Consider the following 17545-nt stretch of genomic DNA (forward strand, 5'->3'; position numbering starts at 1 on the left):
TCAACTTACAACGATCAGCATAACAGGGTAGATTGACCGGATCGTTCCACGGGAGAGAGCGCAAAGCGAAACGCACGAATTTTCTTTGAATTTTCTCAATCGCAAGACTCTGTGTAACTTGGAAAGGACACCAAACCGGGGAAGCATATTCCAAAATACTTCGCACAAGCGAACAAAATAGCGTCTTGAGGCAATAAACATCAGTAAATTCAGATGTATGACGCAGGATGAAACCAAGCACTGTAAAGGGTGTGTCACATCAAATTGCATCACGGAAAAAACGCTGTAGAAATTCGCCCAGCAGACCGATCCTTTTGAAAATTTTAGGCAGTAAAATAAAAACTATTAAACAACTTTTGGCATTTTCTTTTTATTCATACTTCGAGCCCAAGCCCGTATGCTCGCACCTTCCTCTTTACCCCGTCCATAAGGTTCTGTACAACGTTAGGTTGTAGTTTTTTTTTGAACAGAAATCCATTTTCTCTTGAAGTCCGCCTCCGATTTGACAACTTTTGGGTTCTTCCGGAAGGCCTGCTTCATAATCGCCTAATATTCCTCTATTGGGCGAAGCTCCGGCGCGTTGGGCGGGTTCATTTCCTTTGGCACGAAGGTGACCCCGTTGGCTTCGTACCACTCCAACACGTCCTATGAATAGTGGCACGAAGCGAGATCCGGCCAGAAGATGGTCGAGCCCTCGTGCTGCTTCAATAGTGGTAGTAAGCGCTTCTGTAGGCACTCTTTAAGGTAAACCTGCCCGTTTACCGTGCCGGTCATCACGAAGGGGGCGCTCCGCTTTCCGCAAGAGCAGATCGCTTGCCACACCATGTACTTTTTGGCAAACTTGGATAGTTTCTGTATGCGAATCTCCTCCGGAACGCTGAATTTGTCCTCTGCGGAGAAGAACAACAGGCCCGGCAGCTGACGAAAGTCGCCTTTGACGTAGGTTTCGTCGTCCATTACCAGGCAATGCGGCTGCGTCAGCATTTCGGTGTACAGCTTTCGGGCTCGCGTCTTCCCCACCATGTTTTGCTTTCGTAGCGGTTAGGAGCCTTCTGTACCTTGTATGTATGCAGGCCCTCCCGCTGCTTGGTCCGCTGGACGAATGAACTTGACAAATTCAGCTTATTGGCGACATCCCGGACCGAACTTGTTGGATCACGTCTAAACTGCTTAACTACGCGCTTGTGATCTTTTTCACTGACGGAGCATCCATTTTTGCCGTTCTTCACCTTCCGGTCGATGGTTAGGTTCTCGAAGTATCGTTTTAGTACTCTGCTGACCGTGGATTGGACGATTCCCAGCATCTTACCGATGTCCCGATGTGACAACTCCGGATTCTCGAAATGAGTGCACAGGATTAATTCACGACGCTCTTTTTCGTTCGACATTTTTCCAAATTTACGAAAAATTGACAGTGAAGCATGGCCAACGTGATCTATACACTCTTATCTGATTATAAGCGAAAGCTGAAGATATAATTCCTAAAAATTAAATTTCTACAGCGTTTTTTCCGTGATGCAATTTGATGTGACACACCCTTTATACGCCTTAGCTGTTATAATGTTGATGTGTTCATGAAATCTTAGCTTCGAATCAATAGTAACACCGAGATCGCACATTGAATTGATACGCTCTAAGGCAACTGATTCCATGTTGTATTGATGGATTAAAACGTTACTGCAACGGGAGAAGGATATCACTTTGCATTTTTTGCAGTTAACTCGCATTCCGTTGTCGCCACACCAGACAAGCAAACGATTTATATCGTTTTGCAGAGCAGCACAGTCATCTGGTGAAACTATGACACGAAATAGTTTTAAGTCATCGGCAAACGAAAGATTGGATGAGGAGAGTAACAGGCAAAGGTCATTGATGAAGATAATAAAAATAAGAGGGCCGAGAACACTGCCTTGAGGTACGCCAGAAGGAATGTCGAAAGTTCTGGAACACACAGAATTGACCATAACGTATGCGTTACGATTTGACAGGTACGAATAGAGCCATTCCGTTATCCACGAGGGAAATCCAGTGTGACCCATTTTATCAACGATCAGCTTATGCGGTACTGTGTCAAAAGCCTTCGCGAAATCTATATAAATTGAATCAACCTGCTGCTTCGATTCCAATTCAAGTGACAACGCTGATACATAGCACATTAAGTTCGATGTTGTTGAACGGTGTTTCACAAATCCGTGCTGACTACTGGAGATGATGGGAGTCGCGACTCGGTAGAGAACTGTGTGAACAAGCTTCTCAAAAACCTTGCTGAGAGTACAGAGTATTGACACACCACGGTAGTTTTCAACACAGGTATAGCTACCTGATTTGTAGATTGGCACTATGTACGCTGATTTCCATGCGGTCGGGAATATTCTGTGCGAGAGCGAACGGTTAAAAACAGCAGTGATGGGCTTGGCAAGCGAAGAGGCACAGTTCTTTAAAAATGCGGGCGGTATGTTATCTGTACCTGGTCCTTTTTTGGGGTCAAGATCCTCGAGACCTCTCCTCACTTCCTCTGGAGTAAACTAAATGCACGGTAGGTTTATGTTATGGATTGGTATTTCCTCAAAACGATCGTGACGTTGAACCGGTGATGCTTTGCTGAAGACACTTTCGAAGAAGGCAGCAAACAGATTGGCGGTCTCTGAACTTGTGGTAGAAACGGTCTCATTGTAGCTAACCGAACCAGGGATATTACTGCTTGCTTTTCTTTTCTTGACGAAACTCCAAAAACTTGAAGGATCTTGTTTAACCGTTGCCTGAATTCTTAGCAGGTAGTTTTTAAATGTTTCAGAAAGGAGACTCTTGTATTCCAAGTCAAGATTTCGAAGTCTAGCTCTGTCAGTCTCATTCTTCGAATTGAAATAACGATTACGCACCTTGCGGAGGTTGTTGCGAAGATTTCGTAGCTCAGGAGTCCACCAAGGTTTATTGTAAACGGAGCTTGACACTCTTCTTCTTCGAGGGATATGGCGACTGAAGACATCATGAATAAATTCGTTAAAGTTTGACAACATCTGATCTACTGAATCGTTGTTCAAAACTCGTTCCCACTCAATTTCAGCAAGCACAGAATTCAAAAGATTAAAATCGCATGAAGAAAAGTCGAACTTGAGGCATTCTTCAGACTCGTCCGTTGAAGTTGGGACAACCCGTACGTCAAGTAATAAAATAAACGGAGCGTGATGATTATTCACAGGTAATAGCGGTGAAGATGGTACAATAATATCGAGGAACTCTGGGAGATTGGTAAACACCAGGTCGAGGAGTCTGTCATTTACGTTTGTGAAACCATTCATTTGTCTCAAGCCTTGAGCAAACATCACGTTCGTGAAGTCAAGTTCGATGTCAGAAGTAGCATTTGAAGGAATGTATCCATTGATGTCATCGTCAAAACTCCATCGTAAATACGGAAGGTTAAAATCTCCGATTGATAGGATAATGTCCGACTCCAAAAGACGCTCAGCTATGGATTGAACAGCGATGCACCGTAAAATGCGTGGATTGGAAAGCTCTAAAGATCATTCAAAGACAGTTTTGATGTAGAATTTTACATATAAAAGTTAGAGCAAAAAAACCTTTTTTTTCATGGTAACCCTAACTCAACCTAGAGAAAAAGCGTTATATCGGTTATTTGAAGAGATAGAAAGAAATATTCATCCACAAAGTTACTTAAAATAACCAGAGCTACAATATTGTCGAACTATGTTTACCTCTATCGATAAAGATAAGGAAGTTAGATTTTTCATTTCATCGTAAATTTTGGTCACCCTATTTTTGATAACATAAAAATGAGCGCTCTATTATATGTAACAACTTTGTCGATAGTTTTTGTCTAGAGAATCACTGACGAGCTCTAGATGCTAATTTCCACTTAAATGCACCTCCTGGACCATAGTGCAATGATGGGAAAAAAGCAATCTGATTTTTCTCATAATTTTTTCGATTTTCATCTGGCGAGGGATTCAGTTTGGCAATGTCTATCACAAAAAATCAAGTGTTCCCTAATATTCAGATATTTGGAACTTTTATTCGGCACTTCTACATGATTATGTTATAGGAGTTACATCCTATCCTAATATAGTTTTGCAACACGCGCAGTTATTTTAAGAATTGTAGTAGAAAACACATTTGAATTCAATACAAATCCCTACACCAGTCTGCTTGTCAGCCTTAAAACACAAAACAATCAATAATATTTTTCCATTACTCCCCATTCCAGATACTACCGGGCCAACTCGGTTCGCCACACGACGCAGCCCTGTGAGGGCGCCTGTCTGCTCAATCACTACTGTGCCATAACACGACTGGATTATCGCGATTTTCGCAATTGCCTGGAAACGGCCATGGCGTTGGCGTCCAAAAACAGTGCCACTGTCTGCCGAATTGGTGGCTTCGGTGGCATCGGTGGCGGCGGAATGATCATTCCTCTAATGGCTCTTCTCATAATGCTCATCGGTGGCTGCTGCTGGTCTCCGTCTGTTGTGGATCAACTCGAAAAAGCCCTCTGCTCGCTGCTAATCAGTTGCAGTGGCAGCATAGCCGCGGCTCTGGTGGTGACATGTGCGTCACTCTCCACCGTTGTTAGAAGCTCATCAGCGTTTCCCACGGATCGGTGCCACTAGAAAATTTGACGTGATTTGCTTATATTGGTGGTTATTTGGTGGGCTATATCGTGTGCGAAAGTGTGTAAGCGAAATATTTGAACTATTTATGAATGATAAGATTTTTTTTTTCTGTTGGGTTTGTTTTGCCACACTCCGCTAACTCTTACTTCACAGCCGAGGCGATAGTCGATGTGAAACATGACCGTTATCATGGGCCGCTGTATTACCGCTTGGCATGACGGCCCATGAACGGAACGAGAGCCTGAAACAACAGCGCGAAATAAAACAAGGCTTCCGTGGTTCTGGTCGGGTTCGGGGGCTCTCGGAAAAAATTAACATCGATGTCGGACAATGGAAAATTTAAACAAATTTATGCCAGCAATTTTTTGTTGAACGATAACGGAAAAGTGCCAGACTGTGGGAAAAGGGGATTACTGCGGCCTTGCTGCTATTAGCGATGGCTTTCGATTCATTCCTCCCCTGTTCCTGTTGCTTTCCTGTTCCGATGTGCGTTGGCACCCCACATATATTGGGAGGCTCACATTTCAGCCCGGATTCACACGTGCCCGCCTGTTCGGTGAACGAAAACGCAAAAAAAACCTCTCGCACTTTCCCAACCAGATTCCGGATGGCGAACTTATAAAAACGTTGCGTGCGTTTTCGTATTGTTTTTTTTTTCATTTACGTCCAATCATCGTGTATTCGTAATCATCATTATCAGCATCATCGCCAACGGTTTCGGGAGCCCCGGTCAGCATCCAGCCGAACTCCAGCCACCATATCCGAAGGATCCAGAGGGAATAAAGTCGCTTCACTTCTGTTTGTCCGCTGTAATTGGAATGTTGATTCTCAAGGATTGGGATTTACATTTTGTTGTTTTCCCGTGTGCTTCCGAGCGCGATCCCGGCCAATCCTCGCGAGGGTTGATATGTTTTTCGTTCTGTGGCTTTATTTGGTTTCATCCGGATGATTGGTAGGTCAAAATGGGAGTAATGGTGAGTGATAGTTTTTGTTTTTGTATGTTTGCTGCAACTTATTCCCCACACAATTAGATATTTTGATGGGATCATTGGTAGTCCAAACACAGCCAATCGAGTTTGTTCAATTAATTTTTTCGATCGACAGAAGAACACGATCTCGGATTTCTAATCGTTAATGGATTCTATCTGTGAAGTAGAACTTGCTTCCACAGTTGCTATTTAATCCATTTGACTAGTTTATTCACTTCCAAACCAATCTAAAATTGTTTTCTTATTTCACAACATTTCATTTGAGCACATCATCAACATATCCGATTTGTGCCATCTCTGTGTTAGGTCCGACATTTTCCATTGTAGATCATTGTGTTCTCCAGAACATTTTTTCTCCAGAATGATTTTTCCATCCACTCGAGCGCAAGACAAATTCCACCAAATAACGAAAGCGCATCCCTCCCCCTCAACCCGCCCAATTGGGCATTATTCTCCTGGCGCTGGAATTCCCAACTACATTCCCGAGCCAAACCCAACAACACCCCCGAAGAAATTGAACTGTAATTCAATCCACCCCTCCCTTTCCGTGTCGCGCCCTCGGAAGAAGAACGGCGAAACATTTATGGCTTGGAACGCAATGAAATTAAACAACCACACGCGAAAAGGTTTCATCGGTCCGTATCGCGGGCCCCGAGGGGTAGCGAGGAGTGAGGAAGGTGGCGTGCAGCAAAAAAAAGTGGCTCATAAATCTTGCCAATGGGTTTTAGGTGAACGGGAAATACTGAAGAAAACAGTGAAAAAAAAACCCACACCAATTGCAATCGGGAACATAAAGACAGATAGCGGGTGGAAGGAAAGCAGCAGGAAAAAAAGCTTAAGTAAACAGAAGGCGGTCGGTCAATGGACGAAAGAGCTGAAAGCGGTGGGTTATGGGGAAGGCGGACAGAAAAATAAACGTATCGACTGAAAATTAAACAGCAGATATAAATTGTTAAATAAACACTCGGGAAAGAAGAAAAGTTGATTCAGATAGCGGGGGATATGAAAGGGTGAATGTAGACTTTATTTTTTTTTCGCTGAAAAATAAAGAAAAGAAATTCAATGTGATAAAAAAAGAGATCGATTAAGAGCCTAAAAAATGAACAGTGTGAAATGAATGAAGTGGGAATGGTTGAAAATGTAATTTTTACAACGACTGGCGATAAACATGTAAAATATATATGATACTAATTCATCGTTTAGCATAATGAAATCTTAAATAATTGGGAAGCTTATTTTTGTTAGGGTTTCCTCGAAACGAGCGAAAAGTGTAAAAGATGTAAAATTAGCTAAATGGGTAAGTGCGCGTGTATAAAAGTATTATTCGCGTGGTATTCGTCGGGAAAGAGAGAAAGCGCAAGAGAGAGAGAGGGAAGAGCGGGAAAAACTTAAAACTTAAGGAAAACTAGGACTAACAGAAATCACTTATACCAATTTGTTGACTATTTGAAAGCGATCATATTTTACATCCCATTAACTAGAATTTTATTATCGAACCCATACAAACCAAAAACAAAAACAAAATGGAGGCACGATCCAAAGTCATGTGACGTTATTTAACATTATAGATGAGTGGGAAGCTAATTCTCTAATCAGCGCTCATTCAAGGATCGATAGTCGCGCCCTCTAGGAAAGCATGAAATAGCAAATAATTATTCAACAGAAATTTGACGATATGTCCGCGAGTGGCAGAAACAACATGTGGGCATACAACAACAAAAAAAAGAACACTTAAGTAATCAGAAAAATTCAATGATGAAATAAATGTTTTTAAATAAAATGTAAATGTTGCGTGTGTTACGTTTTGCGAAGTCCGAAAGTCTTCTGGAAAATATGGTGATGGTATGTGAGGACATTTTTCTGTAAGGTTTTCAAACAATATATTTATTTTATTCTACAACGATTTGTTTTTTTTTTATCTGTATTATAGTGACTTTCAACTCATTTGGCTGGTTCGTCACTTTTACTTCCATTTTTGGAAGAATGTCGGGAGTGAGAATTGATCTCGTGACCTTTAGCGTGAGAGGCATGGATGTTACCACTACGCCAGATCGCATCCACACAACGATTTGTTTGCTGTTTGATAGAACTCTTTCTGTTCTACAAAACTATGTGAATTGTATTTTTGAGTTGTAAATTTTTTTATTAATTTTGAGACAAAAATCAACATTTTCGACACCTGCTCTTCTTTGTTTTTCATTGAGGTCAAAAAGCTGCCGAAGCAGGCCGGGCCATTTGCGAAGTCTCATAAATTTATGAAGAAGGTCTACAGCACGGAAATGGTTTGCAACGTTCAAAAATGTCGACATGGACATCGAACGTCTAAAATCACGTTTCATGGAACGATTTGTGAATGAGGCTATTCGACTGAAAATACCTGATCAACATGATCAAACCATACTCATTCACGGCAACGTCAGCCCTCATGGTACACAAGTCGTCAAAGCCTTACTTCAAGACCTTGAATGCGAGCTCCTTCAGAATGTGCCGTATTCTCAGTACCTTGCACCGACCGATTACCATCTTTTCTGTTCCCTGTCAAACCATATGAAGAGCGTTACCTGAACAGCATTAATAACTGGGTCGACTTTTGATTTATGCAAGACTCCTATATCTGCATGAATTTTTGAACTCTGAAATATGTTTTCCTAACACGGACTCTAAAAGCGGGTACGAACATAACACCTATTCAATCAATAATATTATCAATACACACAATTGATTACTAAGTCAACGTTAGTTCTACGTCAACCTTGCGGGTATATCATAGATATAACCCATCCATTTTTTATTTCCTGATTTCAATTATTGAAGGGGTATTCTAGTGTAAAAACACGAGCCCCGTATAAATAAAACAAAGAATTTTTTAGTATCCATTATGACATTATTTGTTCATCTATCTTTTAGCAATAAAACAAAAATTGAACGGGAAAAAAATATTCATAATTAGAATAGTTACAAACTGATGAAGTAAGGGGTAGGGATTGCATTACCGTGCCAAAATTTCAATAACCGGTTATTCGGTAACTAAAATTTCATTACCGGTAAAACCGGTAAAAAACATACTTTTGAATCAACCATTTTCTTGAAGAAACGGCTTTTATTTATAATGATTAGTTTACAAAAAAAAACATTTTGCAAGTTTTTTGTTGGTTAAAATAATACTTGAGGACACTTCTTCTTCTTCTTATTCTTCTTTTTCTTCTTTTTCTTCTTTTTTTTATTATTCTTCTTCTTCTTCTTATTCTTCTTCTTCTTCTTATTCTTCTTCTTCTTCTTCTTAAATAGCACTAACGTCCCTAGAGGAACTTCGCCGTCTCAACGTAGTATTACTTGCGACATTCTTTATTAGTGTTGAGATTCTTATGCCAAATAACACGCCACAGTACAAGTCGAAGAAAGGAAAACGCCCCTTCAGAGCCCATTGGGTAGAAGAGTGTCGAATACCATTGTCATGTATTTGCCTCTGATGCCCTCTGTACGAAAACTCCAAGAGTTTTCATCAATCCATTTATAGACGTTGAGCTTTGACTGTTGCAATCGTCGTTCAAGTTTGATGCTCCTTAATGCTCACCTGTTCTGCAGGTTTCCCATCGTCCAGTGGATTTTGACGTGGGACTACGTCTAACCGGAGTATATGGGGGGTGAAATGAAAACCGAAACACAGAACATGCAGGACAAAATGAAAGATTCTGAATGCTTATAACTCGAACATTTCTTACTGGATCGGAAAAATGTTTGCATCAATTCATAGGGAATATTTCTACGCTTCTATCGAAATTAATAAAATGTTATTTTTCATTAGATAAACAATTGAATAACTGTAAAATGTTAAGCGTTATCTAAACGCCCTAACTATCTCGTTTTGATTGGCCCGATTTACGGTTTCCCCAACACAGCCATCAAAACCAAGCAGCCGGGGTCGGGGGTATTTTTGTTCCGACTGAAATGTGTTTCACTAACACAGACTTCAAATCCATGGAGCGTAAGGCAATTGGCATTGTAAATTCATGCAAAATCGGGGGCATTTTTGTTCCGACTGAATTACACAATCTTTTTACTCACAAAGCAAATATATTGAATTCAATTGAATTCGGAAATTGTTTCATTCAAACAAAAATTTAATCAATACAAACAAATGATTGCTAAGCTAAGGTAGTCCCACGCCAACCTTGCGGTTATATCATAGATATAACCCACCCATTTTTTTTCTCCTGTTGTCCAGCTACTGAATCAATATCATCATCGTCAAATTTGATCAAGTCAGGAACAATTTCAAATGCCTGGTTGATCAATGCAGTCCGTGACGTTTGATAGAAGACTCCAAAGTCATCATTAATGGTGTCATGATAACGAACAGAATGATTATTCATATACGGGAACAAATTTGTATGTACAAAACTGTCTTTTTGCAATCCTTCCAATCAGGGCTTCAAGCAACTGCCTAGAAATTTCTGATGGTTGCTCCGATAGCTGTTCTAGCATAAATTTCAGTCTGACATCAGCTTCATAAAGGATGCATTTCTTTCGCAATAGCAGTTCAACAGTGACCAGAACTGGTTCGAGGGCATCATCCAATCAAGGTTACCATATCTAAAGAATAATCTGTATTTATACAGATTTTTCAGACTTTTCTAAACCAAAAATCTGTAGTTCCAGATTACAGTTTTTTTTTTGGTTTTCATACAGATTTATAGATTTTTTAAAATAACAATCCAATATTAGATATTGCAAAAAACAAATGAAAAAAATGAACGGAAAGGCTACAACCTGAAATTCATCTTACGGGTCAAATGTTTGATTAATCTGGAGATCAAAGCAGTTTGTCTGATAAATGTGGCAGACATGTTTCAGTGAACTCAGAAGATGCTATGGGATGGCGGCTTGACGGGACAGCAAATGTGTCTTTATGTGACTTGATAAAGCTGAAAGATTTACTGTTCACTTCTTACAAGCATTCCCGAGAAACTTGAATATATGAAGCTGAGTGAAAGTTCGATATCACAACGAGGAGATTCAATATCTGTATATTAAATTAGTTCTTTCTTTTGTCACACTGGTTATGTTTTTCAAATAAATTATCAATTAGATAATCGACCAACTCAAGCCTTTGTATGGGAAGGTGACGGGACCTTCATTATTATTATAATATGTTTTCCCTTCCCACCAATTTTATGCATATAACATTTGAAACAGTCTTTTTTTTTTTTTTTATTAATCCGTTTATTTTTACAGGCTCAGTTACATAAGTTTAATGGAGCCAAACTCTTAACTATATTTAAACTAGCATATATCAACATGTTGTTTCCTTAATTCTATGGTTAATGAAATAGGAAACCGATTACTCGCGGTCGACTCGAGTTTAGAAGGGTGACACATTTTCATTAGGAAAAGGATGGGATGTAAGGAGATGTGTGTTTACACTCGCACTCACATTCACATTCACATTCTCATTCACACTGACACTTCACACTCAATTCTTAAAACTATCCTTACATCTAATATGTATTTACAATTTAACTTATTCTACAGTGATTGGACATGAGTCGGGAGAAGGTGCGAATAAAGTCCCGACTCAATTCCAGACTTTTGAACCACGGATTGAGGCTAACCTTAGGGATAATTGAGTGCAGCCACCGGCCCAATTCATCTTCGTTCCACTTGCGTTGCCAGTTAGCGATGGTATTTTTACGAACTAAAGAATAAAATTCATTGAAGGCGATTTGACGCTGATAAATTTCGCCTTCAATTGCACCTACCTTTGCTAATGAGTCAGCCCTCTCATTACCCGGAATTGAGCAATGTGAAGGGACCCAGACAAAGGTAATGACATAACAGCGTCTGGATAAAGCACTCAAAATTTCTCGTATTCTCTCAAGGAAGTACGGCGAGTGCTTTTCCGGCCTCACTGAACGGATAGCTTCGACAGAGCTAAGACTATCCGTTACAATGTGATAGTGTTCAACAGGTCGTGACGCGACGCTGTCCAGCGCCCAGTGTATTGCTGCCAATTCAGCAATATACACTGAGCAAGGATACTGAAGACTGTGTGAGGTGCTAAAAAATTTGTTGAACACTCCAAATCCTGTGGACTCATTCATAGAGGACCCATCAGTAAAGTACATATTATCACAATTGACACGCCCATACTTTGCTTCGAAAATCGTAGGAACGATCCCCGATCGATGATAATCTGGAATTCCATGGATATCCTGCATCATGGACAGATCAAAATGCACAGAGGAATTGATGTAGTCAGGAAAACAAACACGGTTGGGAATATACGAAGAAGGATCAACCTGCATGGAGACGAATTCATGATATGAGCTCATGAATCCAGAATGAAAATTTAGCTCGATCAGCTGCTCAAAATTTCCGATCACCAATGGGTTCATAACCTTACACCGAATGAAGAACCGAAGAGATAATAAATTGAAGCGATCTTTTAGTGGGAGCACGCCTGCCAAAACCTCGAGACTCATGGTATGCGTTGAGGGCATACATCCCAACGCAATACGGAGACAAAGATACTGAATTCGCTCGAGTTTAATGAGATGTGTTTTGGCAGCTGATTGAAAACAGAAACTGCCATACTCCATCACTGAGAGAATAGTTGTTCGATACAACATTAGAAGATCTTCGGGATGGGCTCCCCACCAGGTGCCGGTAATTGTACGGAGAAAGTTTATTCTTTGTTGGCATTTTTTACTCAGATACCTAATATGGGCCCCCCAAGTACATTTGGAGTCGAACCAGACCCCAAGATACTTGAAAGACATAGCATGAGTGATCGGTTTACCCAAAAGTTGAAGCTTTGGTTTTGCTGGTCTATGCTTCCTAGAAAAAACCACCATCTCTGTTTTCTCCGTGGAGAATTCGATCCCTAGCCCAATGGCCCAGGTTGAAAAATTGTTCAAAGTATCTTGTAAGGGTCCTTGCAGTTCGGATTCGTTTGATCCTACGACAGACACCACTCCATCATCTGCAAGTTGTCTTAGGTTGCAATTTTGTGTAAGGCAATTGTCGATGTCGCTTACATAGAAGTTGTACAAAAGGGGGCTTAAACATGAGCCCTGGGGGAGTCCCATGTAGGAGACCCGACTTACTGTCGAATCCCCGTGAGAAAAATTCAAATGTTTCTCACAAAGCAAGTTATATAACATATTATTCAATAGAGGCGGCAGACCCCGAGAGTGTAATTTGTCTGACAGGACCTCTATTGAAACAGAATCAAAGGCCCCCTTTATGTCCAAGAATACTGAAGCCATTTGTTTTTTTTTCGGCGTAAGCCAATTGAATTTCTGAAGAAAGCAACGCAAGACAATCATTCGTCCCCTTGCCCCTGCGGAACCCATATTGTGTATCTGAGAGTAGGCCATTCGTTTCAACCCATCGATCAAGGCGAAACAAGATCATTTTCTCCAACAATTTCCGTATACAAGACAGCATTGCTATTGGGCGGTACGAATTGAAGTCGGACGCGGGTTTTCCGGGTTTTTGAATAGCTATAACTCGTACTTGTCTCCAATCATCTGGAACAATATTATGCTCCAGAAACCGATTGAATAAGTTCAACAAGCGATGTTTCGCCACATCAGGGAGATTTTTCAGCAAGTTGAACTTAATTCTATCCGATCCCGGAGCAGAATTGTTACATGAAAGGAGAGCAAGAGAGAATTCTACCATCGAAAACTCGGAATCAAGATCGCACCTATCTTGTGGTATATCTCGAACAAATTTTTGCACAGGAGCTGAATCAGGACAAACCTTTCGTGCAAAATTAAAGATCCATCGATGTGAATATTCCTCGCTTTCATTGGATGAAGAGCGATTTCTCATGTTTCGAGCCACTTTCCATAATTTTTTCATTGACGTTTCTCGTGACAAACCTCCCACGAAATTTCGCCAATAAGCACGTTTTTTCCCTTTGATCAAATTTTTGAACTGATTCTCAAGGGCTAAATACGTTTGAAAATTTTCAGGAGTACCACGTTTCCGAAAAGCTTTAAATGCATTCGATTTTTCTACATAAAGCTTGGAACATTGGCTATCCCACCATAGATTGGGAGGCCTTCGGAAAATGGTGGAACCTGGATTGGGTTTCGTTTGAGCGCGAACTGCGCTGTCATAGATCAAACGAGAAAGGAAGTTATACTCCTCCAATGGAGGTAAACCATCTCTGGAATTGATGGCTAGAGTAATCGCGTCCGCATATTTTTTCCAGTCAATGTGTCTTGTGAGGTCATATGCCATGTTTATAGATTCAGAAGAATTCGACCCAATGGTGATGGAAATTTTGATTGGCAAGTGATCACTACCGTTGGGGTCCTGGATTACATCCCACTTGCAATCTAACGATAGTGAATTCGAGCAAAGCGAGAGGTCAAGAGCACTTGGGTTAGCAGGAGGTTTAGGTACACGTGTTGTTTCCCCAGTGTTCAAAACGGTCATATTGAAGCTGTTACAAAGGTCATATATCAACAGTGAACGATTGTCGTCGTACTGTTCCCCCCAAGATCAATCGTGGCTCAGGAAGGAGTGAGCACATGTCAACAAGTTGCTTGCGGCTAACCGCAGCTCTCGGAGGCCAATACAAGCTGACAATACAGAGGTCTTTTTCTCTGATGTTTGCATGACAAGCAACAGTTTCGATCCCTCCAATAGGTGGAAGGTCAATTCGAAAAAATGAGTGGCACTTATTGATCCCCAAGAGCACCCCTCCGTATCTGTCATCACGGTCCAAGCGTACAATATTGAAATCATGGAAAGAGAGATCATCTCGCGAAGAAAGCCAAGTTTCGGACAGAGCAAAAACATCACAATTGAACTTATGAATTAAAAATTTGAATGTATCCAATTTAGGGATAAGACTACGACAATTCCACTGTAAAACAGTGATATCTCCGACCTCTCTATTTGAATTAGACATCAAGAGAGATAATCATTGCAAGGAGGGGCCATGTTTGCATCAATTGTTGCAAAATTGTCTTTAATACTGGAAGCATTGAAATGACAATGGTTCTGATGGAGTCGGAAACGTTAAAACACTTGAAGATTTGATCCAAAAGGTCAGACAACTTTATAAATCCCGATTGGGAAGTTGAGCTGGACGGAAAAATAGGGACAGTTGGGGTTTTTGATGTCCCCTCGAGTGCTGGGTCGTTCGAAGGTGAACTATTCCCACGGAAGCCAGGAGGAACCTGATTTTGCTTGTCCGCTGCACTCGTTTTTTTAGGCAAGCTAACAGGGGATATCACCGGAGGGACTTGTGATTGAATTTTGGGAGTGGTCACATTTTTGCGCCGGGGATTCCCTTGGGAAATAAACGGTGTACCCCCGTGAGCTGTGTCCGCTTCCATTTCGTCAACTGGCAACGTGGAAAAGATATTGTGTGAGGAGATTGGATGTTGTTGTTGTTGGGCCTGTGGAGAAGCGCCCTTTAAAATTTCCGCAAAAGTGCGTTTCGAGCGTTCCTTTAAAGAGCGCTTCTGTTTCTCCCAGCGACTCTTGTAATTTTCACAAGCTGAGAGCTCATGTGGGGTCCCCCCGCAATATGGACACTTATGCTCAGTCGCACTGCAGGATTTGCCCACATGTTGCTCTCCGCAAGTGGCACAGCGCTCCTTGTTGGCGCAGTAGTCTGCTGTGTGACCAACTGACTTGCATTTGTTGCAAGTCATGGGCTTTGGCACGAAGAGACGCAGCGGAAGCCTCAATTTGTCCACCATAACGTAGTCAGGGAGGGCGGAACCAGCAAAAGTTACTCGAAACGAGTCGGACGGCGTGAATTTTGTTTTTCCCTCTTCCTGGGACACTTTTCCTAATTGATGGCAGTCCAAAATTTTAACTTTCGTCAAAGGGAGCTTTTTAAATCTGCCATCTCCCTCTTTTATTAATGCGCTCGTCAGACCCGTTTCTGTGATCACCCCCGAAATTTCTACGTTATGGCAGGGCACATAGACGCGATATTCTAGTACGAACCTATTGTCGACAACAATCTCGTTAGCTTGCTTCCGATCAGCCACGACAACACGCAGTTTGTTCGGTCGAACCTTTCTAATTTCGACCACGGAGGAATAATTTTTTGTCAGATCTTTCATGATCTGAATGACGTTGAGCGATTTCCCGTTGGGTTTTGGCCGGAAGAAAACAACCCATGGGCCAGATCCAGATGCATCTTCTGGATAGACCTTGACACGCGGAGAGGGGACAACTGCGGGGGAGGACGAGGTCGATTGTTGAGCGGGAGCGGGAACAGTTGGGCTGGGAGGCAAGTTCGGGAGATAATCGGAAGCGGGAGCGGGAGATTGAGGGGGCGAAGTGGAAAAGTTTGCCAATTTTCTTGAAGGGGGCTTGTTGAGGTTGATTAACTCTTCCTCTGAAAAGACATCGTCTGAGGGGGGAACGCGTTTAAGCGACTTCCCAGTAGTTAGTGAGGAGGAAACATCAGATTCAATGTCCATATCAAGAGGATCGCACTCTGCCATTATGGCAGATATACAATTATACTTTTTCTTTTTTTTTTTAAATCCTTAACCTAATATATATATAAACTAAAATACTTGAAGCGCACGGTGCGGATGATTTGTAACGGTGCTCCAATCGAACCACGTGATGATCGCTTGGCACAACAGCAATGGTGTATCGCACCACAATACGATGACGAGGAACGGCACACGCTCACAGCGCCCGCAGTGGAGGACTTCTCCCTCCCGCTGGTTGTGATTACTTATCACTTCACTCTCGCAATAAAGAAAACACCGTTAGAGCGACACAATCACTTCAGCGAAACCGATAACGGTATTGTTCCAACACAATAACGGACACGAACAACTTTGCGTCCGGCGGCTTCGGACTGCGCGAGCTGACTCTTGAAACAGTCTGAATGAGAGTCATTTTAGCATTCATATGTAGCGTGGAGTACTGCTTTCTCATGTCCAAACTAAGGCAAAAAGATGCAAAAGCCTGTGTCATCTGCTAGCTTTACAATAAATACATAACACTGTTTTTCTTTTTCCTACAAAAGTACAGTGAATGCGAATTTCTATGTGGATATCATCAACATGGTAAAAATATTAATAACTGTGCTAATCAATGATACTAAAGCTATAATTGAACTTATAAACTTAATGCAGATTTTGATACAGATTTCCTGAGAAAAACCTGAGATAAAAAGATTTTTTGAGATCACACAGATTTTATTATGACAACCCTGCATCCAATTCCTTTATCGCAGTCAGTTCTTCATCGCTGAAGCTGATCTTGTGTTTTGAGCGATTCTTGAAAGAAGTTCGGAGGTCGTAGAATCTGCGTAACACTGCCAGTTGTGTTTTTTCGATCTCATTTAATTCTCGAGCAATATTTCAAAGCGGCACAAAGGCAAATATTACTGAAATTATCGGTTATTGATTGTAAAATTACCGGTGATTCGGTAATGGAAAATTACCCGGTATAGTCGGTGAAACCGGTAACGGTAAAACCGGTTAACAATCCCTAGTAAGGGGGTTCAAAAAAAAGTTGTTCCATGGCGTACACGATTCCAGCCCTTCTAGTTATCTGAAACAAAAAAAATCGAACAGATTCTGAATCAGAAAAGATACAAAAAGATCTATCGTATGAACCTCGGACTAGTTAAAAACGTGTTCTTTGACAAAATGGCGACACTTTGAAGAAAAAAAAATGCGGTTTAAAGCGTTTTTTCTTGCGTTTCCCCATTTTTTTAAAAATAGTTAAATTGAAAAAAAACTATAATTTTTATTGGTTTATGCGATAAAGAGGTACATGCAGATTGTATTCATAGAAATTCGACATGGATCGGTTCAGAAGAACTTGAGATATCGTGTACGCCAGTTTAAAAAACTAGTTACGAGAAAAACGCGTTTGAAGTTCATTGTTATGACCGTACCAGGTTAGTTACCGCATCACTAA

General features: G+C 41.2%; 1 protein-coding gene across 3 annotated transcripts in view; it reads left to right on the forward strand.

The window, feature by feature from the left end:
• Positions 1–7358, forward strand: part of LOC129766640 (acid sphingomyelinase-like phosphodiesterase 3b) — a 259803-nt gene extending 252445 nt beyond the window's left edge. For all 3 annotated transcript variants that reach the window (XM_055767217.1, XM_055767218.1, XM_055767219.1), the window contains one exon: positions 4223–7358. In XM_055767217.1, coding sequence (XP_055623192.1) covers positions 4223–4625 — 403 coding nt within the window. In that variant the 3' untranslated portion in view covers positions 4626–7358. The remainder of the gene's footprint in view (positions 1–4222) is intronic.
• The last annotated feature ends 10187 nt before the right edge of the window (positions 7359–17545 follow it).

This window comes from Toxorhynchites rutilus, chromosome 2 (genome assembly GCF_029784135.1).
Source record: "Toxorhynchites rutilus septentrionalis strain SRP chromosome 2, ASM2978413v1, whole genome shotgun sequence".
Taxonomy (NCBI): domain Eukaryota; kingdom Metazoa; phylum Arthropoda; class Insecta; order Diptera; family Culicidae; genus Toxorhynchites; species Toxorhynchites rutilus.